Consider the following 23,873-nt stretch of genomic DNA (forward strand, 5'->3'; position numbering starts at 1 on the left):
AATATGCACCTCGCTTCAAGATACCTTTACTATCCTTCTGACAGCCATTAAGTATATAATGCACAGCCTCAAAGGTCTTCTCATAAAGTACAGTCTGTACTAGTTAGATCAGAAAACTGAAATCCTTCTATTTTTTTTTATTCCAGTCTTTTAAGAAAGCCCTACTTAATATGGCACTGTTTATATAAACACTTTTCCTGTAGAACCATGCAGATCAGCGATTTTTCAAGGTGTGAATTATCACCACTATTAAATATATCTACATGAAGTACTGAGAAAGTAAAGCCACCGAGACTTCTGCTAATGATGTCTGTAAAATAGATTTTAGTTTCTGAAGGAGGCAAAGTAGTTTACCGAGTCTTTTCTCTGGGGCAACTGAAAGCAAACAGGAGGTCAAAAAGAACAATCCCACCCTCTCAAAACATAGGGACTTTCTCTCAACAAGGAAAAAAATGCATTAAACCTCTAATAGCCACCAACATTTTTGGGTCAGTTATTAAGCAGAATAGAAACCAATCTTATTGCAGAAGTATTACTCAACAGACTAGCAGAAATTATTCTAGAGAAGGGAATTTGAGACATGAATAAATGTACCACTAAGGAAGGTTCAAAATGGCTCTGGTATAAGGAAGTTGTATTGCATGTATCTACTGAAGTTCACTGAAAGAACTGATAAACTCACTTCAGAAATCTTTTAGGTAACAACACTACAGGACAAGTGTACTTACTCTGTTCATTACTTTCGGCTGGTGACTCCTCATGACGAAGAAAAAATTTCACCTCTTCCCTGCGGGGACCCCATTTCTGTAGGTGGTCATACATCATGTGATCAAAGGGTATGGGACGTTCTAAAAGTACAAGACCAAAAAACTTATCACAACTATTTTAAAGTAAGCAAAGTTTTATAGAACTCTCATTAAGAAGCAGAACGTCCTTTTTGGCAGCAATTCAATCTATCCAGTGTATTTTGTCTTATGCAAAGTCAGAGAAACAGGCACCAACAGACAATAGTTGCACTGCATTAAAAGCTACCCTGTTATTGTGACATAGCTCACTGCTTAACAGCAGAACATAACCAGTTTGCAAAACCATACCAAAAATATCAGTGTTTAGAAACTCTAATTTAGGAATTCTGCATCCCAACCTTTTTCTCCCAATCCTGATCTTTGCACCTTTGCTCTCCATCACCACCAGATGGATTTTTTGTTCTAATATCGAAGTGATTCATTCAATTTGAACCTCTAGGTTTCCACTTGGACTAAAAGCCTTATTATATTGACATTTCATCTCCTAAGAACTTGAGCAGGTGCTCCCACTCCAATACGCTATGCCAGACATTAACTTGCAGTGTATGTGGAATTACTCACAAATTTTTGAACAAATAAAGGCTAAGTTCTATGCAGCAGTCAGTCTCTTTGCTTTCCCCCAAAGAAACATAAAACATTCTCATAGTGTAGTTATTTCTTCCAAACCGACCAAATATATTATTACTAAGAGGCTGCACACCATATATTTAGTATTTCAAAATGAAAATACAATTCAAAAGCAAAGTTTTCACTGTTTCCATAATTATACTTGCATTTATTTTTAAATGTTTTCATTAAGGTCATAAAATCTCCCTTTTAAGATCTAATACTAAGCAAAGTATTAGAAGGTATCTTCTAATCATAATAAAATTATACTAGAAGAGATTCAATTAGCTTTCCTACATGGAGCACCATGCCAAACCAAGATTACTACAGAAAATCGGACCTGGATGGAAACCAAAAGCTGGAGTTTGCATTCACTGTTAAAAGCAAAATGCTCTCTGCCCTCAAAACCCAAACTACAGCATCTCCAACCAGACAGAGCACCACTAACAATTCATTATCAATTTCATACTTAACCCATTTGACATGAGAAGACAAAATGATTCAAAGATAATAGATATCTTGGGGAAAGCTTGGGAAAGACACATCACAAACACACCTTTTTACAATGATCACAAATATGCCTTTTTATAATGAAGTTTACCTAAATTTATATGCATTATGAACTACACAAATGTATACATATCTTGATACTTTTGGGATACTTAATTGTAATATTTAAAGAACAATATGTTTTCATCACTTGATTCACAATGCATTTAATACAATAAAGCATCTTGTCAAAATCTGTTGTGTCAAACAGAGTGATTAACACAGATTAGCCACGGTTCTAGACACAGATCTGGCTACTTTCAACAGGGAAGGGCCATTTAAACCACCAGCTAATTATATTCATCACCTGACTGGTTACCTATCTTCCTAAAAAGAACCCAAAAACAAAACCAAAAAAACCCCAACAACCCACAAAAAAAATAATTCAGAACACCTGAATTTTAAAAAGTAGATGTTTTTCTTTTCTTTTTCTTGTTCCTCACTCACGTGGACTCCAAGAAACATTGTCAATAGTGTTTATACACACAAGAATAAGGTCAGTGGCTTATTACAACTCAGTTCTTGAAAAGGAATTTTATAAACATGATTTTCAGGTTTTTCAACTCCAAAGTAGATTTCAAGTGCTTTGAAACATATCCACTAAAATTGCAGCATGAGTCTTCTAAAGATCACAGAGTGTAAAATATTTAAATGGTTTAGTTCAGAGACTTTATGACACAGAAGATAAGAATCTTTAGGGATTTTTCCCAAATAAAGAAATTGCTAGATAAACTTAGCAAGAACTGAAGCTTGATAACAAAGTACCAAGAAACTGGATGTCTAAACAGGGTTGGGCTAATTCTGGAATGGTGAGGAGTGGCTGCAGCACCACTTCTGGTTAGGCTGGTCTCCCATTAAAAGTAAGGCCCTGATCCTAGGAGCTATTCAAAATAAAAGGTTTCATTTACACAATGTACCTTGAAGAATCAAGGCTAATATTTTTCAGACATGACCTCGGAGACAAATGGAAAAGACAATTTCTACTACTTTTGCAATTCTTCCACAAAACCAATTCAGGATATGTTGCCCTAAATTAGACAGAAAACAGGTTAAAATAATAACAACAGCATCATCATCACTGAAACAGAGAAAAGAAAAATGAAGAAGGACTAATCATTCTGTGCAACTTAGCTACATAAAACAGATTTGGTAAAGAAAGTGGAAGAAGAAATGGACATTAACACTTGCACAAGACGTGGTGAGAACTGAAGTCCCCATTCATTCCTTCAGTTTAAATCCTTCAAATCCCAAAAAATTGCAGGAAGAAAGCATGATCTTATATTTGCTGTAAGTTAGGAGAGCACAAAGGGATATTTTCTGGAAATACCTGTTCTTTAAGAATCAAAACCAAAACAAACAAAAAACCTGCAGTTAAACTTTTCCCAGTTCTTATAGCTTCAGACATATTTGTCAATAATTTCACAATACTATTTCAAACTTTAACTTTTTAAAGTTTAAATAGAAGAGAACGAAGAAAAGGTGAAATAGGAGAATGGGTGTAGAGTAATAATAAACAGGTTGGATTCCAATACTTTAACAACACATTAAAATTTATCTCAAGAACATTTGTTTCCATGAATAGCTAAGTGCAAAACCATGATATATGCGTATATCCATAATTATTTGCAAAACTGCCTTAGATTTTAGGTTGGATGAAAATTCTGAAAGAATTTTAATAACTGAGCTTAACTCCTTTCCTTTTAAGCAAAAGTTTTGAGGATGAGCTAGTTGTAAGTATTCCAAATGACTGAAAAACCCTGAAAGACCAAAACACAGATACCCCATCAATGCTTTTGAAGACAATTGCAAAAAATCTTTCTGTTGAAACTATATTTCCACTATTTAAAACAAAATAAGCTTCAGACTTCAGAATCTGTTTTTATCCTGATTACAAGTATCCCGCTGTTTGTAATAAACACATTTATGCCTGCTATACACGAAACCAGAATACAAAGTAATGGATTATCTCCATAGTGGGGGAGTTCACTGCAAGATCAGGAATGAGTCTTTCTCCCCTCAGGTTTGCAGAATTACACTTGTAGTAAACAACTGTTTCTTTCACAGTCACTTGCCTCCGTGTTACCACTAAATTCAAGAAGATCAATTAATAGCAATTGCCGAAGGGCATTCCAGATGTAAATGAAGTGAATAATTGAGTACTGGGTGGACTGAATGGTTGGAATCCATTCTGTCTTGAAAAAATACTACAAGTTCCTGGTGTCACACCTGTCTTTTGACCTCCTTACCAAGTGCTGTTTGCAATAGCTGGGGAATGAGGAAGAATATTCTGTGGGGTTTTTTCTCCATGCAAAGAGAGGAAGATTCAAACACAAGCACAAGGTGGTACAAGTCAGGCATGAATTCTGTTGACTTTTTCAACTATTACTCATCTCAAGAAACTGCAAAGGAGGGGGAACAGAGAATGAAATACAAAAATTAAATGAGAATAAACCAAATGCTTATGTCATGCTGCTCTGAGAAGAATCAGTTTCTTAACTCTAATACAAACAATACTTAAACTATTTTACAACTCTTGGGAAGCTCCTCAACCATATCTTTGCCACACAAAAGCAAACAGAGAAAAGTTAACATAATAAACAAATATGCTTTCCAATAGCTAAGCTATTGTAATCCTCCCCTAAACTCTAGAAATCATACATAATTTTTGGGAGCCAAACTTGCACGGATTTTAATAACATTTTTCTGGAAGACAAATGGTCTCTGTCACCCTCTAAAAATAAAACTAAGTATTTATTTGTACATACACATTCGGGGAGGAAGATTATTAGAAGAGACAGTATTTTGTTAGAGCGATACAATTTAGGAAATGGTTTTGGGTGCACCAGCTGCTTTTTGTATCTAATAATAGAACTAAAATCCACGAGCCCCATTGCTTTGAATTTGAGTAGACATGTATTATTCAGCTGGGCTACCTAAAAGAGGCCGTGGATACCTGTAGAACCGAGGAGTTAAGCACGTTCACAAAAGGACAGGTATGACAGCTCTCTCTTATGGAGAGAGCTGTGAATTGTCACCTGTGCAACATGGAGAGACTGCCAAGAAAACAGACTGCTTATGGTGTGTGACAAAACCTAATGAGTTTATTCAACTTATCATTTTCTGTATTAACTTTTGTTTTGAATTTTACTTTCCAAAGTGTCTTCTGAAAGAACATTTGTAGACCTCTCTTGAGGATAAGAGGGGGTGTCAAGGACAGTGAGGAAAAAATACTCTTGCACTGGCACAACATACCACAGTTTCGTTGCAAATTGCTTCACACTTCCCACTTAGAACCATAGTTTGTTTGTTGTTGTAACTGTTGCATTTAAATGTTTAGACTTGTTTTCTACATCATATCTCTGCTCCAGGCAAAATTAATTTTTAAAACTTCAGGGGAAAGAGTTCAATTTAGCTCTCAGGAGCAGCTGAAGGAAAAAATATCATATTATGCCCTGTTAAAAAAGAATTCAGGTTATTTCACTGAGAAATTTATGTACCCCAGACTTTGGGGCAGGAAGTTGAGGCCACCAACACACAGATTTTGTAACACTATCCTACATTTAAGAACAACAAACAAAATGCTTGTGCTGAAATTCCTGTCAGAAAGACTTAAAACCAGTGTGCAAACCATCTTTTTTGCTGACAGTACAGGCCTGTTTGAGAGATCCAGAAACATATGTGAGCATTTCATTTTTTCTTTCATTCTCTCTAGTCTTTTCTGTTCTGCACTTTCAATGGAATAGAATGATAGTTATCACCTTGGGTATTTAACAAGTGAAGCTAGATTCGTGAAAGCACCTTCATGTGAGTTTTAAAAGAAACTTGGAGCCACCAGCACATTTTGCAAAGTTTGACAGTCCCGTTCAACAGGTAGGCAGGATTCCGCTCCTGAACTTAGGTGTCTGTATGTAGATGTTTACTTCAGAAAACTGGAAGAGTTCTGATGATCAAAATCAAATAGATAACAACTAGTTGAAATCAGTGATCACCATGTTCTACTCATGGTAATATCCAGATCTCCATTGACTATCATGTGAACAAAGACGCGTAATTCACAGGGTAGATACACGATTTAGTCTTAGTCTCTCCATCACAACTTCCTGGATAAGTTTTATTTTCCACTTTATAGAAAGTTTCGGCCTGAGATATCTAATACTTTGAGAAATAATGTATTACATGCACAGATAAAATATTTTCTCATTCTTAGAGGTTATTATAGAAAATGTGCGCTTGCACTTGCCAGCGCTGCAAGGCTAAGTGTCCCAGAAAGACATTGTGGATCACTGGCTACAGCTTCCAGTCACCCTTTGAAGATAGTTGACAACATTCTCTGCAGTACTTTAGGAAGTACACCCACAAAGTATTGTGAAAGCAGAAGAACAAATAATACTATATATGTTACACTTTCACAGACAAAGGATTGGAAAATATTAGGGATATTTGAGCGCTGTTAAACAGTCTGCAGATCCATTTTAGAAATTTATGCAATGCTCTTGGCGTCATAGACTCTCCGTAGTCTAAACTTCTGATTTGTAAAAGTTTTAACCATCCCATAAGTTTTATCCTTAAATACAGTTTTCTAAGTATGAACTGAATTTGTATTCCTAGAACCGCAGACATGCTTAACCACTCTCCTGCTCACTCTTCCCTAAACTCTGTGAGTTCCCATCCCATTAGGAAATGACTTCTGGAGGCACCTTTTCCCTTTACAAAGTCTTGGAAGAGTTTAGAAAAGAGAAGAAATAGTTTCCCCAGCAGGAAACCACTCCGGATTGCTAATACTTAAAAGCTCCAAAGGCATGTGAATAATGCCCGTTTTGTCTGTTTGACAAAATGCCCCTGACCAAAATAAACCCTCTCTATGCAAAATTTAAGAATTCAAGATCAAGTTATGACCTCATCAGTCTGTATACAAAACAGATGACACAAACAGCTTAAACAGGGGTGACGTTAGTAACTGAGGGATAGGAACCTGCCTAACTGTTATTCTCACCTGTCCACTAATTCTGCTCACATCCATACATTGATATACTATAACCTAGAGGTGTGCACTACACGCAGTTGCAAGAATCCATCTAGAAACAGAATCCATAACAGGCTGTTTTGACACATTGCTGAAAAGAAATGCCCACACCATTATTCTGTGAAATAACAATTGCAACGCAAATAGGATATGGGCACTACTACCTGCCCCAAGGGAGGTTGTCAAATCTTTGAAGTGTTCATGAAGAGACTGGAGATACTATGTCCAATTCTGGCAAAATTCTGTCTGCAAAAAATCTGCTATTCGTGATACAGAAAGAAAAAATCTACAGCAATCATTAAATTTCAGGTTGTGTTCACATGCCTAATAGTGAGGAAATTGGACTGGAAAGAATGCAGGTATAAGAGAAGATCACTGAGATTCCATATTTTTATTTAAATACCCTCCATCCAATATATGGCATATGCCTATTTGAAATAAATGGCTTCTAGACACATACATTTTATCAAATACTTCATGCTCAGCAATAAAATAGAGGAGGAAAAAAGTCAAGAATTGCATTGATCTCTACCGACATTCAATTATCATGCTTTGCATTGAAATTTGCTAGCAAAAAAAAAGTACAATCTGAAATCATTAATATTGAAAAGTCACTTTTACCTTTTTTATAATTGGTACATATATTTAAATCAATTTCCACTGAACATTTTACTTACCATTCCCACGCCATACTTCAGCCAGATGGCAGCTTCCTTCTCCAGGCTCTTTGCAGAACTCTACTACATCGCGACAGGTTGTTTCTGGTGTAATTGGAACTTCTGTCAAAATCTGTTCGTTGTTGCTCAAAAACACAGTTAATATCATCTGAAAGAAAAAACAAAAAGCAGCAGAATATTAAAAAGGACACATTACAAGAATGAGATTATGGGTCAGATTTATAATTCCCCTCTAAGGGGAAACGTACACTTATGGTTCGTTACCACAATCCATCAAAGTTGTCTTCAGTTTCTTCTAACTTTGCCAAAGCTTTAGTCTTTTGCATTGATTTTTTTGACAGTGCACTGAATTGACTTTTTTTTTTAAAAAAAAAAAAAAGCTTCAGTTGAAATGGTTTAGTTCTGTCTGAAAATAAGGCTAGAAGGGAAGGAACAGGTTTTGGCTATGTCAGATGCTTGAAATCATAGCATTTAAATGTTGCAAATAAATACATACTTTGGCAAAGTAACATGAAGCTTCACAGGTGGGCAACCCTTTGCATGATGGATGTCATTTTTGCAGTTTGTCTGAAGATGCAGTTATATTTGGTTGAATTGTAAGCTTCTGGTTAAATGGTAAGCCCCAGTGTTAAAAAAAAAGGGGGGGGGGGGGGAGGAAAAAAGTCACATTTTTCAAGGGATTGCATTTGCTTAGTATGCTTGCTAGAGCTAAAAACCTCTGAGAAGTCAGCTCTTTCTGTACTACTTTAGCTCCACCTCCCGAAGTTTGCTGTGTTGATCAGACTGTACATGCCGCCTTCCCACAGCAGTAGTAAGCGTGCTCTCTTCACTCAAAGTTACAACATCAAAAGACTTTTCCTCTAGTAACAGCTCCCAGCTATTCCAGTTGGAAAGTAGCCACAAAACAGAAAATAGTTTTTCTTCCCCTCCCCACCTTAACGACATTCAAGATGACTTGACATCAAGGAAAACAGAAAGAAGAAAAAGTGGGATGAAATCTAGGAAAAAGCCTAACACTAAGAGTTAGTACTAAACTGAGTCGATGCAAACTTCTGTTCAAATTCCTTGCTCCACCTTAAATTAATGTGCGCACAAATACATATATGCAGAGATACTCCCATCCCTCTTCATGTTAGCAGGTGTACCTTGCTGCAAAGCCAAACACTCAAAAACTGTACACATTAACTTAACCCACCTCACCCCCTTGGTGCATATGTATTATATGATCATTAATAATACGTTCGTTTGCTACATTCCCCCTATTGAGGGCCTCCGCCTTATACAGTATTTTCAATGGATTTGTCCTATAGGCCTTCATGTAATTTACTGCAAAAGCTGGAAGCATATAGTTAACATCTGGGGGGCTTGTAAGAAGGAAAAGATAAAAAACATTCTACCAAGAAACAAGGTCCTAATACAATGATGCTAAAGTGATTAATTTTTTCCCTGAGTGAGACTGCTTGAGGATCAATGAAGATTGTATTCAAAGACAAGCATTCCTATGTTACACTAAATCCTCTGAAAGATATTGACCCTAAGCTCCTGCTTAAAATTAAACTGATACTTTTAACCGTTCTCTCTCTCCGCACCGTAATTTCCCATCTGTAGTAACAATGCTGTTCTGTAAACTCATGAAGATAGAGCAGAGATAAAGTGATGTTTAAAAGACAAGGATACTATAATAATAGATGTCCCTAAAGAATATGACAAAATTAGTAATTTTGTCTGCAAAGAAAGTTCTTCCAGATCTTTCCAGTAAATAAAGTGTGGCATCACATATTGAACCACAAAGATTAAACCTAATTATTTAAAAGCTCTTCATTAAATGAGCACTCTCCACTTAAACAGAGTTGTGCTTCAATTTGCATATGCAATTCTTAAAAACATTCATAACACTTTTATCTGTGGGACATATACATGTACCAAACCAGAGATTTGCATTAATAACAGCTAAATACTGAGCGAGAGCAGTCTATCTACTTTAGAAGTAGGCACAGGACAAATTCCAAGAAGGCTTCAAGCTTCTCAGTCTGTCAGTCCTCCAGGTTATTTTAGTCCATGTTTTCTACTCTCCCTCAGCCTGACAAGTTTATACGCTGTATCCTGAAGTTTTCAAATAACTACACTTCAACACAATCAGCAGTCATCCAGGGCTATAAATACACTAAAATTCACCCCTGAGTTTCACTGCCAGCAGCATTAAAGAAGGCTGGAGCGCAAGACACAGGATGCAGCCACAGATAATAATTAAAGTGCATGTAACCCTCTACTGTTAACAGCTCACAATGTTATTTTTCCCCTGTAGAAGATTCAGACATAGTCTCAATATTCAGTGGCTGTGGAATCTTTAACAGAATAAATATCTGATGTGGAATTTGACCTCATATTTAAGAAGAAAGAATCATATATATGAACGTAAAATGATAGGCTTAGAAGAAACCATAAGAGGTCATCTAATGCAGTCTCTTGGCCTCAGGCAGGATCAACTATACCTACATTACTCTGCAGAGATGCTTGTTTAACCTGTTCTGAAAAGCCTTTCATGATGGAAATTCCACCACTTCCCTGAACCATCCACCCCAGAAATTCCTGTTGCAAGAAGTTTCTGAAAGTCTAGTCAAAGCTTTCCTTGCCACTATTTAAACCCACTAGTTCTCCTACCCACGGGGTGATAGAAAGCACTTTTTTTCACTGCAGTTAAATTTAAAAAGAATACATAGTAAGTAATTAAGTAAGTTAAATTAAACACCACAAGTTTGATGGAGAATTATTAATGTTAGTATTCTAAATACAGTTTCCCCATAACACTTGATGGTGATTTCAAAATAACACCCAAGTTTTCCAAACTTTATAAGAATGCCAAGAGACCCTGGCTTTACTGAAGTCATGCTATGATGCATGCTGCATCTTTATAATTTGTCTGAAAGACCTGTTATCTTTTTATGAAAGGATAAATAGAATGGCTTAACATCATGTGGTTTTACATGGTTTCCAAGTTTCAATTTTTTATTGCTGTAAAGATAACACTGGCTCAGAAAACTAGTTTCATGTATTCAAGATTGTCTGTCTGTACCTGCAGACAGGCTGGAAAAGAAAGAAAAGCCTTGGAGGTGCGAGTTATCCCATACATCTCAGCCAATCCTCTGTAACTTCAGACCTAGACTACTATATAAACTTGCAAGACCAGCCAATATTTGCTGTACCTCAAGCACACCACTTTCTTCTCTCAGCTCCATCTGCACCAGTACTGTCTTCTCCAAAGCTGGGTGTCACTCACAATATCATCTGCTAGACAGCCTAGGGAAAGGCTCCTCTGCTAATGAGGAGGCAAGGTGCTGTAGCCAACTATTGTCACACCACTCCTCAAGCAAACTTGGTTAAGTAAGGATTTATTTTTAACAGGTTGTCTGAGTAACACCAAAGGAACTGAAACACTGTGCTGTGAAACAGATGTCCTGAAACATACACAGGAAAACTCAAAATATTGAATGTTATTAATATATTGCAATATTAATTAGATTTTCAAGTCAGTGTCATAGCTGTCCCTATTTGTGGTGGGGGTGGAATAAGAATTAGAGGTATTTCATAGTAATAAAATACAAAGAAGCATTGATGGAGCCTGGAAATTTGCTGCTAAAAAATATGAGTGAAGCATGCACATGAAATACACAGTAGATCCACTGCAGTAAATCAGCTTTATAAAAAAAAAATATTCTTAGCCAATGATTAGGACACAGAGAACTGATATATCCTTCAATTTCTCATTTTAAATGGATTCCTAAATAGGCACAACTGTAAAAACCTATCTTGCTAAAACCCGTATTCATGAAAATGAGATCATAACCATTGTAGCATTTATTTGATAATCTCTCAATTCACTCATTCAAAACTTTTAATACATGGACACAATGTCACACAACAGGATCAACCCAACACTCACGAGCAAGTCGCATCAGTGCTTCTAAATCATATATCATTTCCACAATGAATACCAAGCTCCAAATCTTTCACTCCCTTCTCAAACCTGTTACTCTCCTCTACTGCATCTGCTACCAAACCAATGGCTTTATTCCAACTTTCATCAATTCTCACCTCTTTTTCTCTTTTTAACTTCCTGCCAACCTCTAGCATATCTCTTCACACTTCAGGTCTTTTCTGTGTCAGAGAAGCTACAACAAACACCACAACCTGCCTTCAAAACTACTCTGTCATCTCACTCATTTCTCAGCTTACAGATGACCCCCTCCTAGGAGGGCCTCAGAATCAGTACCCTACCCAAATCTTCTCTGACCAACAGACACTTGTCAAATAGTTGCGTGTGTTCCTCTTAATACGTTGTCCCCACTTTCTCCATTCCCAGCTCAGTTCTCCTCTTCCAACCAAACTTTCTGTGTTATTTAAAGGACAAACTTAAATATCCTTGCAGTTTCTCCAATGACTCCCTAGATTTCATATTCATCATAACACACAGGTACGTATTACTATAAGCTGTACTCCAGGCATCTTTGACACCAATCATTTTCTCAGTCTTGTGTCTCAGATCGTTTTGTTTTGGTTTTTTTTTTTGTGGTTTTTTTTTTTTTTTTTTTTTTGTTGCTGTTTTTGTTTGGGTTTTTTTTTGGTTTTTTTTTTTGTTTTTTGGGTTTTTTTTTTTTTGTATCAACTGATCTAGCTAACGGTCTCAGTTTGGAAACTTGCCTATCGGTTTCACAGCTTTCCATCGGTGTGTCTTTTTTACTCATAATGCCTATCACTGCAAAAATCATTCTTCACGCCTATGGCTTTGACCATATTGCCTTTCTCTATCAGTCCTGATAAGCACAATTGATTGGTCTTCACTTCCCCATTGTGATGTGGAAACTTCTTCCCTATCATTTTTCATTCTCTACCAAGATATTGAAGCCGAATTGGTTCTTTACACCAGTTTCTACTGTCCATATGCTAAACAGGTGTTTTCATGCTTTCTTCTGTGTTGCTCATCATGCCTTATATGCACCTGCAAAGCGAATTCATTATTTTCCTTGAAGACCCTTACTTTGCTTTTGTGGCTACAAAACATACCAGACACAAGTAAGCTGCCAATGTGCTGAAAAGCGTTGCCAATCAGGCTGATAAATATTGTTTTCTCTACTTAGACTTCTTTAATTGTGCAGTTCATCTCTTACTTCATCTCAAACCAAGATTCTAAAAGCTGTGCAGCAGAGATGCAGTCATAACTTGTCCACCAAAAGCCCACAAGGCCACAACTAAATGCCTTTCACGCTACTACATAGAAACAAATCATCTTTCAAATGAGCCTGATGTTCCTTTGTTCTATATGACCTGGATCAGGCTGTCCTAGAAACCACCTTAACTTCCTTACTTGAATTTTGCAACTTCAGTTGCCCTCCCCTAGTACAATGCAATTACTTATGACTGGAATAAAACTAGACCACCACCATAAAAACAGAAGACGGCAGCTAATGTAGCATGTTTTTTCTTAGGTAAGAAACAGCCTAGAAAGCTAAAACTCCAACTGCTGAATGAAGTCTTTTCCTCATAATTTTTCTATAATCTTACTGAAAAAATAGAAGTTTTTTGATCTTCAGCTAATATCCTGAATTAAAAAAAACAGGTATACATTTAATTAGATGCTCTTTAACAACAATTTTTGTGGAGACAAGGAATACATCTTACTCAAATATTATCTTATGCTACCAAGACCTGAAATACTGGTGCTTAAGAAAAAATAAATTGTATACCTACACTGCCATTGCTTTATGCCCAAGTTAATTTACTAACGCAGACAGCTGATACAATAAATACTGGCATTTCAGGCTAACAGTTCATATAACTACATATCTCCTGATACACTACTCACAGAAAATTGAATTATTTAAGCTAGCAGAAAGCAATTAGACAAATACTATTTCAGGACATGCTGAAACACAAAAATTTAAAACAAGCCCGACATTATTTTCTTATAGTAATAGTCACATACTTAACTAGAAAAAGAAAGTGAGTTCTGGAGATGAAGATGGGAAATTACTCAACTGGCTTTTTACTTTACACATAATTGTTTTTTAACTAAACCTTACATTTCCACTCAAAACCAGGGTTCCTGGCAAAAATGGATCAGATGATCATTACTTTTCCTGCATATCGCCTATTTTATGTCCACAACAAAGTAATTTAGAAAAAAAGTCACGTCTATGAAGGATTCAAGCAGTGAACAAAAGTTCAAGAAAAAAAAAAACCAACAAAACCCCACATCCCAAGAAAATGAAAACCATTAATTTTTCCCGTTTTGCTATCCATTGCTCTCATTACCCAAATCTAGATATAGGAATGCCTACCTGATATTAAAGGTATAGTGGATAACAGATCTTTTTGTGTTAATAATTTCTGCCAATTCAAGAATTATCAAGCATATGATTCTGAATTAAGAGTATACCGGATATTTAATATGGCTAAATTCACACGCTGCTGCTTAGCCATTTCAGAGCATTTAGTGGTGCCTACAGCTCCAAGACAAGAAAAATCAGCAAAAAAGAGACTTCTTCAAAGTAAATCTCTCTTGCACAGTAGAGATATCAACATCTCCCAAGAAGTTTTAATAACTTTCATGCTTGATTTTGCTGACTTGGGAGTCCAATGAGCTTGCTATATTTAAGGTGCTACTACAATAGTTTTAACCAAAACGTCCAAACCCCTATCTTACTGAAATGTCAAAGCCCCATCAATCAAATATGAACTTTGATTAAGACTGAGGTTTTCGCTTACTTGAAAAACTAGAGAATGAAATGCAAGCAAAATGTGAAGAGGTGAAAAATCGTCCCTTTGGTGATAAGGCATACTAATATGCACAACCTTACATATAGAATGGTCAGAGAAAAAAAGTTACAAATTATCGATTCTGTCATGCAAGTTTGCTTGCCTGGAATTCATGCCATTACATAAACCTTGCACCACTTACAGCTGTAGAAATTCTGGTTGCATATTTCAAGCACTAAAGCAGAATTTTAACTTTATGTGCAGTATGAACACTGCCCCTTTTTAAGATTATAGACTTAATTAGGTGAAGCTTTAAGCAATTACATTTTAAAAGAAACCAGCCTATGAAATTATAACCACAAAACTGTTTTAATTAAAGCCATCTAAAGATACATTCTTGACTTGTCATGAGTATTTCTTTATAGTGTTGAGATTTCATAACAAACAAATCCCAAATAAATCTCTGATGTTGATTACTACATGCAAACCCCAGAAAAACAGTAATAAGATTAAACCATTTCACTTCCCTATATTAAAAAGAAACATTTGAAGTTTGTCTAATAAACAAGTTATTCACCAGCATGCTTCATTCCAATAATTATTTACTTTCAGAATGAAAAATGTTCTTTTTAAAAACAGATCTGTTGAAGAATTTTTTACAATACGTTTACAAGTCTTATTTCAAATAAGAGCATGAAGATGTACAGCAAATTTATTATTGATTACTGTGTTTCATCAGTAGAGTTCTTTCCTCTGACATCTTTTCCCCTTGTCCATATATGGGGTGAGAAATAAATGCATTAAATTTCCATATTTCTGAGCACATTTCCTCGCATCCAAGCTGTACAAGCTTCAAGTTCAGCCCAAAATTTAAAGCCCAGCGATGCCTTTTGACTGTATTAATAAAATTCACAAAGGTAGTGCAACCAACAGGCTTCAGTTTGCAAATACAAAGATGAGTAAAGTTTTCTGCCAAAATGCAGACTTGTGAAACCAATAGCATGTTTCCTACTACACTTTCAAATTTGAAGCCAACAGCCTCCATATGGCCTGCAAAAGAATTCACAAAATTGGGAGCAAATCTCAGACACTAAAATGTATAGCATTCAGCTATGGCCTACTAACAAACATTAAAACCATAAATTTCACCACTGATAAACATTTATAACGTTACTCAAAAATACAAACAAGCTAATATTATTCTTGGTTAACATTTGCAATTTTGATCAAATCTGTAAATTTAATATTGCTTAAGTCTACTTTAATTATACTTAGCTCACAAAAGTATTTTTTGCCTAAGTTTATATGCTAGTTGCATTAATTTGCCATTTTGCAATCACTGAAAGAAAAAAAAAAGAAAAAAAGTATCTACCTTGAGATCCACCACTATCAGGCTCTGCAAACGACAACCTGGCTACAGAAAATATAACCAGGAGAAAAAAAGATAGTCTTGTCATACAATAGTTGTACCAACAGACTTAGTGATGGGGTATAAAATTACTTCTATTGGTAGAGCACAAAAATAACTTAAAAAAAAAAAGAAAAGGTATTTAACTCCTCTTATAGAAAAGCAGAAGCATCACATTAAAAGACATCCTTAAACAAGATTTTCCTACATTTTTGTATGGCCTACATGTGTGCAATGGCTTCAATAACTGACAAAAAACACAGACATTTCCTCTGAGGACTTTCAGGACTGTTGCATTTGCCCTCTTCAGTAAATGAGCTTTCATACAGGACAGCAGGTATTCAATGGAATTCAGACTATTTCAAAAAACCTACACCTACTTGATATTTATTTGCTGAAGGGACACTCTTGCTCTCTGTTACTGAAAGATAAAAAGCTACAGCATGAATTGTAGATCTGGAATTTGAAGACTCTTACTCTTTCAGTGTCAGGCTTTTTGTAGGGCACAGGAGCAAGCCAACATTTTTGCTAAAGGAAGGAAACAGCAACTATCATCAGGTATTTAAAGATATTCAACTAAGCAAGATAGATCCACAGATTATTAAATGAAAGGTATTGTAGTAGTTAATTGAAAGACTTCCAGAACTCTAGGAAAACAATACTTAATGAAAACAATAGCAACTGAAAGTTCACTTGTGTAAACAACACAGGCAACCCACAGACTGGAATGGGTGTTCTGAAGGCTGAGAGGAGCAAGATAGGAATAGGGCTAAAAAACCAAACAAACCTAACAAATGTTAAGTTTCTAACATCTGCCTAAAACAGAAGACCAACATGATCATTTAGACATTATAATCCTATAACAGATTTTAGACTATACGTTGTTATATTAGAAGTCACAGTCAATCTATGGTACTAAATCACTGCCAGCTCTCCAGACATTATCTTTATAGAAGCTGTTTGTTGTTTGTCGCATTGGAGTGCCTTCTTTTGGAAGGTGGTTCTGTTAAAAAGAAGCAGGAGCTGATATTCGGATAAATTAATCCAAAAGATGGGCAGTAAACATGAGGCTAGAGAAGGGAAAATGGGTTTAGCTGAAAAGGGGCAAGTTAAAAGAATAAAAGAGCCTGCATTACAAATAAAACTATTAATTTAAAAAGAAATCTGTCCAAGTGCAATATTTAACATCATTAGCTAAAGGAACAAAGCCTGAAGTCAGAGAAATCTATAAAACATGCCTTTTGTGATGTTTTCTAGTGGAAAATGCAATTTGGCACTTGTTACAGAATGAGTTCAACATCCCTGCTTCCTATTATCTGTTGGCTTGATTCCTAAATTGCTACATCTGGAGAAACAGCAAGAGATCTTGTTGTTGCTCCTTGACGCAAATAATTCTACTAAAGGACTGTCAAGACACTAGTTACCATGTAAGAGACTTTAGAACACAGGGATAATTCTAGGTACGCCGACAAGTTCTTGCTGAGCACATTTCTCTGTTAGGCAACATACCTTACAAATGAAGACGGTTTTATTCTTTCCAGAACAAGGCTTTGAGATTTTGTTTTGTTCCACTCCCTAAGAGACTGTGGGCCATATGCTATCTTTCATGATATTCACAACCATTATTAAAAGGTGAAAGCTGGAGACTCTTCTTGAAAGACTCTCTGCTCTAATCAGTTGATGCTGGATTTCCTAAACCTCTTACAAGGTTCATGACAACTCAATATGTAAAGGTAAGTATTTTCACCTTGCAAATTAGTATTCTCTGATCTGTTAGAGGACTATTGCCATCTATTAACCAAGAACAGAAGACTGATCTTCAAATCAAGCAACTCTGAAGAAGGCACAGAGTTTTTCAGACACTTGCTGGTTTCATTAAGGATACTCTCTTCTATCTTTTAGAATATTTTTTGTCTGTAAATATCATGATGATAAACCTCATCTAGTACTGCCTGCTTGATGTTAATGGGATTTATCCAGAGCACCTTGAAAAAAAAAATAAAAAAATCAGTAGGTACATCAATTTTGTGCTGATTATTAAATAAAAAAAGTAAAAGAAATTGCTAATCTATTTAAGAAACTAGCAGACACGTCTGCTATAACTAAGTATTTTAGTAGTTGTTTAGGCATATTAATATGAGAATTCCTTAAACAATGGATTCTTGCCAAACTCTTTTTAGAAAACTGCAGCAGACGCTGCATTTGCAAACACATGGAAGACCAGTAACATGCAGAAAAGTCAGAAGTTCAGGGGACAGCAAGACTTCAGATCAAAACAATAGCTACATTGGTGCAGTCATCTCTCCTGAAGTCCATTTGTCCATAAACTCTGACAGCTCTATTTTGATAAAATATAAACATGATGTCCACATTTCTACTATTCTTCCCATCTCCAACCCAGGGTCCTCCAAACCAAATGGTTCAGAGTGTTAAGGGGGAACCACCAGTCCAGGGACAGATGTAGCCCCAGGGCACCCAGGGAAAAGGAGGGAGGAAACACCATGGCACTACAACCACATCTCACCATACCAGATCACAAACACTACTTAGTTCTAACATTCATAGGTCTAAATCTTTCATATCTGTCAAGGTAACCAGCACATCATACAGCAAATGCATGCCAAGCTTGAAACAACAGTCCTAAAATATTAACAGCCCATTTCATTTCATCAGCTGATATGAATAATATGTTAAAAAATACTGTTAAATATTTTACTTTCCTAATCATTACAGAAGATGTGTTGCTGAAGAACAATGCAACTGTAGTACTGTGAAATTTGCAGTAAACTCGCACTTCGGTGAACTGGCAATAAATAAAAAACAAAACTAAATGAATCCAAGATGACTCAGCTTCAGAGGTCATTCTATTACATAAGAATTTCAGCTTTCCAGTCAGGAAGAAAGTCGTATTCACCAAAAGGAAAAGTTTAAAAAAACAAAAATAATAAAAAAATCAATCAAAATAAACAAACCAACAAAAAAATCACACACAAACCCAAACCAAAAAAAACCATACAACACACACACAACCCCCCCCCTAAAACACCAAGCCCTATAAAACAGGACAGCCCCTCAAAGCCTCAAGAACCAGATGACAGATAAGAAAGATTAAAAAAAAATAAATAGTATTTTACTTTTATTGGGTGGGGGATATGGGGATAAATCATATTCAAGGTTTTTGCATACTGGGATTAACAATAATATAATTTACTTTGAAATTCTGACAACACAAGGCAAAAATGAAGAGCAGGGTTAAGCATGAGGGTTTGGGTTAACTTCCCTGAAAGACGACTTAGTCTTCAAAATCCACATGTAACAAAAGCGTCCTGCAAAATTTCTATCACAGAACGGAGTGTTCTCAAATTATTGAAAATATTTTGGCCAAGGCTAAAGAAAGGGAGGTGCTGATGTTTCTACAGTCTTGTGTTCGACCTTGTCAACAGCTACAGCAAAGTCATCCAAAATCCACTGAATTCCAGAAAAGCCTGGCTTACCTACTGCATTGAAAATAACCTCATCACAAAAGTGTAGGAAACAAAGGCAGACATTTCTGTCTTTTCATTTACAACTTTTCAACAAAACAAAAGAAAAACAAACAAAAAAGGCAAAACCACAAAACAAAACCAACGAACAAACACAGTATTTTAACTAAAGACACTGTGCTTTTTGTCAAGGTGATTTGCAGCACTGAACATCACTTTTTCATTTTAGAAACAAGGAAATCTACAGACACACACACATATGTAATACGGAATCAGGACTACTCTTTCCTTTTATTTTCAACAGAGCAAAACAAGAAGGGACTGCCACAGCTTTCTCCCACTGAGCAGAAAGTATTAACAAAATACTGATTGTTTAGTGTGTTGTTTTCAGGGAATACCAACCATTCAATGTTAGATGTAATGTTAGCTAGCTTGGCAAAAAAATAAAAAGTGAAAATTAATACATCCTTTGGGATCCAACAGGCAGTCTGCAGAGTTTTCCTTCCATCAGAGTGGAAATTGGACATAATAGAAAATAACTCCTTCCAGTGCATTTCTTTAGTTTTTAAATGACAGGTTTCAAAATTAAAATCTGTTTTACTCTCAGATCTCCATTTGGCTGAATCAAAACCAATAAATAATAATAATTTAAAAAAAAAATCAAACAACTTATGCAAGGTAAAATTAAAAATTTCAGACATTTCATATACAGAAGAAACACATATAAGGCAATAATCTCTGATCTTCAAGTAAAAATCCCACATGCACACACTCTAACCCATTATAAGGATACACTGTTTGGTTTTACAAAAAGAAATCTCAAAATGCTTAATTTTACAGCAAAGAAGCAGAAAGCAAAGTAACCCCACCTTCTTTTTTATAATTCTGTCCTTTGTCCAGTTTTTAGAGTTAAGTCCAGTCTTTTCTGTTAGCCAGGATTTGTCTTTTGATGTTTTTATAATATTCTGAAGAACCATCCTTAAAATATTTTTCATGTGGACAGTTGCAAATAGTAGTGAAAATAAAAATGCTGTGTAGAGCTAAAGCCTAAGAACAGTTTCTGTGCAACAACTACAGTGAAAAACTACTTAAATGGCGTATTTTTGGTCTACTGGCATACAAATTCAAGCAGTAATGACGAGCAGTGATAAGATGTTCTAAAGAAACAAGACAGGCCACAGTTGTGACAGGAACAAGATAGGCTAGATCAAGTTTCACCTAATTAGGCAAGGTTGCAGTAGGAGAGTTCTGCTATCCTCTCATAGTGCTGTAGTAATCTTTGTTTGCTATTATAATAATGACAAACAGTAAGTAATCATCTCAAATTTACATATAAGGCTCTGACTGTCTCAAAAGAGAGAGAAGTGATTTTCCTGTTAAAGGAGGCAATGGTATGAGCAGGAGTTCCAAAAGCAACTGATCCTAGTGACTATCAGAAAACATTTCCATGACACGTTTTCTTAAATCAGGAAAATGTTTTAAAAAGACTAACCAGCTTAAAAACAAAACAAACAACAACAACAACAAATCCACTACGTATTTACACCTAAAAATACTATAGTTCAAGCACTACTCCATTCTTGGCAAAGTCTATCTTCTTGCTGGACATAATTCAAACAGCAGAGAATATAAAACAGTAAACTATGTTTCTGATTGCCTCTTCATGTCAAGGGACACTGAATGTTTATCATCATTCCTGTCAACACCATACAGGATCCAGAGCACGGAACAGAGAGAGAGATGGCACCAACAGTGCCTTCAGCTCTTACTCTACAGCTGCAGGAGCAAAGCATATTCTCTAGCCTGATCTGTTCCCGTAATAGAGAAAACAGAGACAAAGAGCGAGCAAGTGACCCAAGGGGGTTAAAAAAACACAAGAAAAAAAGAATCCAACCCATACTATGAAAGGTCAACAGAACTTGAACAACTCACCTCTCTCAAAACAGAGCTATGAGCTACACTTTCTGTGTAGCACCTTACACATTAACTGCAGGAATGGGAAAGTAAGGGGTTCTCAGCTTCATTTGCGATCCACAGAATTGTTACATTACCCTTCTCTACAAGCAGCAGCAGAGAAGGAAAAAGTTAGTAAGATACTGTAATTTAGCCTGCTTCAACATTCAGAAATAGTACTGTCCTCCCTTAACACATTTTGTCAGTAACAAAAACATTCTGATCCCATGCAGGATTCCTTCCTCCTCAGCAAACATGTATCATGTTGAGAGGTTTATTGAGAATATAATTGGTAGAATGATTTCAGACTCACAAAATGCTGCAACTTAAAATAAACTAACCTGTTAGCAACTGAGAACGTTTTAAATAGATGAGGAATTCAGGGATATTTTTTAAAAGGGAAGGGTTGTTTTGCATTTGGAAGGATGGAAAAATATAATCTGGTTGTTCTCCAAAACCAGATTGTATCTTTATCTGCCAGAAAAACAAACTGTATCACATGAATAAATATTTGAGAGAAAGAGCTGGGCCTATATTAACACATATCGTGCCACACTTCCAACTATGTCTACTGGCTGAATTCTTCTAAACAACCCAAACTTATAAAAGCCTTACTTGCAATAGAAAGACATGACATACACATGGAGACCAGAAATATATGGGGCAGTCCAACTCTAAAGCCCGACATCCCTATTGGATAATTGGGTTCTCTCAAAGGAAGAATATGAACTAAAATAAACACGTGTCACTGAACTTCTCTTTTATCCTGTCATCCCTTCTGAAATAACTGAAAACACCTGTAGTTTGTTAAATCAGATAAATAATAAAAACAATATACAAGCAGCGTAGCCCCTTACTTTCTCTCGTATAGTCCGTAGTGTATCATCTCCATATTGAGTATCTGATCCAGTGCAGTTATTTGGCTGACTGATTTATAACTGTTATTGTTAGGTAGGTAAATATACATCTAGGATATATGTCAAGAGATATGGATACCACAACATCTGGTTGCTTAATGTATTATCAGCCTCAAAATCCTGAATTAAAGAAACAAGGGGATTTTCCTCCCAAAAATGTGAAGTGGTTTTGAATGTTATAAATGAAAGAGGTGAGGTACATGCAGTATTTCACAGACATAAGTTATGATCCTATATTAAATGTAAAAACCATGTAAGATTCAAGAGGACTTGCCCTGTGTGACAAAGCTCATATACAGCAAAACTATGTATGTGCAGATTATGTAAATCACTCAACAGGAAAATAAATGCAGTCTATGATCCTACTAAAACATTTTAACATGAAGACACTCACAACCTCTGAAAACCACATGGAATGATGTAGGAAAAAGAATATAAAGTAAAACTGAAAGTATAGTTCCCTAACATGTATACAACATTACATCAAATACCTACAGAAAATGGAAAATTACTTAATATAATGCTATAGATTAAAATTGGTGGATGTGAGCAACTAGGAATACACAGAGAAGTAATGAACAAATATAAAGAAAAGCAAAAGTGGAGAAGGAATAAAATACAACACTGCATGCAGGGTATCACTAACTTTAAAGCTTATTTGTTTTAATAACTTTTGTTCCCCTTTGCCACCCTATCTCACACTCTCACCATTTTCACTTCTTTCCTCTTGCTATTTAAGCTATATTGTAAATTAATTTAAACAGACATCTTTAGATTACTTCCAGTTTAAAATTAACTTATTAGAATTTGCATACAAGATAAAGATTTTTTAAAAAAGTAATCTTGTTTGCTTTTTATATATTCTCTTTCAGTTTCTCCAGTAGGAGTAATCAAAAATCCATGGATCATACTGGGAAAAGTAAAAAAACAACCAACCAAAAAAACCCCAAACCCAAACATCAAAATTTTCACAGGTCATTGTAAATTAATAATACTTAATGAGCCAGGTACCTAGGTTTACTTATCACTTCCACTTAGGTAAACTGACAACTAAGTTTATGTACTTTTAAAATCTATTTTATTGAGGTAAAAAAGGTGATCTTCTGTTACATTACAACTGTACACTCAATAGCCTATACAGAGTATGATTTGTGGTGAGCATGTTTCCTTTTTCCAATCAAAGGATAAAGAAAATAAAAGTGAAAAAGAACTTGATTTAAACATGTCAAATACATACACGCAATACAGAAATTGTGTTTAGCATGTTCTCTCCCTGGGGTGGGGGTGTATATGGAAGGTATTTTACCAACTTCTCTCCAAATGATGTTAGAAACACAGCAGCATTCTTAAGTCCCCAGTATATCAGACCGTTTATTCTAGTATGATTACAGACACTAATATATAAAAACTTACATAGCTACATTACAACATTCACATTTTTGCATTCTTTCACATACTTGAAGACATCTTTTCTCACAAGAAAGCTGCAGTACTTAAGAGAACAAGGAGGATGACTTGATGACTTTGGTCCCCACTTCAGGTGGGGAAAGGAAGACAAAAGGTTTGTAAAGAAATTCAGACATGATCAGAACGTCCTCATCCCTGAGCACTGGAAGGAAAGAGGCTGTTGAGACCTCGCTGCTTGAAAAATTTCTATATCATTTGTGAGATAATAAGAAAAATCTGACCAAAAGCTTTT

The 23,873-nt window shown here is 35.7% G+C and overlaps 1 protein-coding gene across 6 annotated transcripts in view; it reads right to left on the reverse strand.

Moving 5' to 3' along the window:
* Positions 1-23,873, reverse strand: part of PPP1R13B (protein phosphatase 1 regulatory subunit 13B) — a 70,941-nt gene that overhangs the window by 36,656 nt on the left and 10,412 nt on the right. The window contains exons 1-4 of one of the 6 annotated variants that reach the window (XM_054198027.1): positions 20,174-20,280; positions 17,570-17,807; positions 7,662-7,809; positions 729-848 (exon numbers count right to left, since the gene is read on the reverse strand). In XM_054198027.1, the coding sequence (XP_054054002.1) occupies positions 729-848; positions 7,662-7,809 (268 nt within the window). In that variant the 5' untranslated portion in view covers positions 17,570-17,807; positions 20,174-20,280. Of the gene's footprint in view, positions 1-728; positions 849-7,661; positions 7,810-17,569; positions 17,808-20,173; positions 21,065-23,873 lie in introns of those variants that run through there. The other 5 variants (XM_054198024.1, XM_054198023.1, XM_054198029.1 and 2 more) reach the window with 5 other exon arrangements.

Source organism: Rissa tridactyla, chromosome 4 (assembly GCF_028500815.1).
Source record: "Rissa tridactyla isolate bRisTri1 chromosome 4, bRisTri1.patW.cur.20221130, whole genome shotgun sequence".
Classification (NCBI taxonomy): Eukaryota; Metazoa; Chordata; class Aves; order Charadriiformes; family Laridae; genus Rissa; species Rissa tridactyla.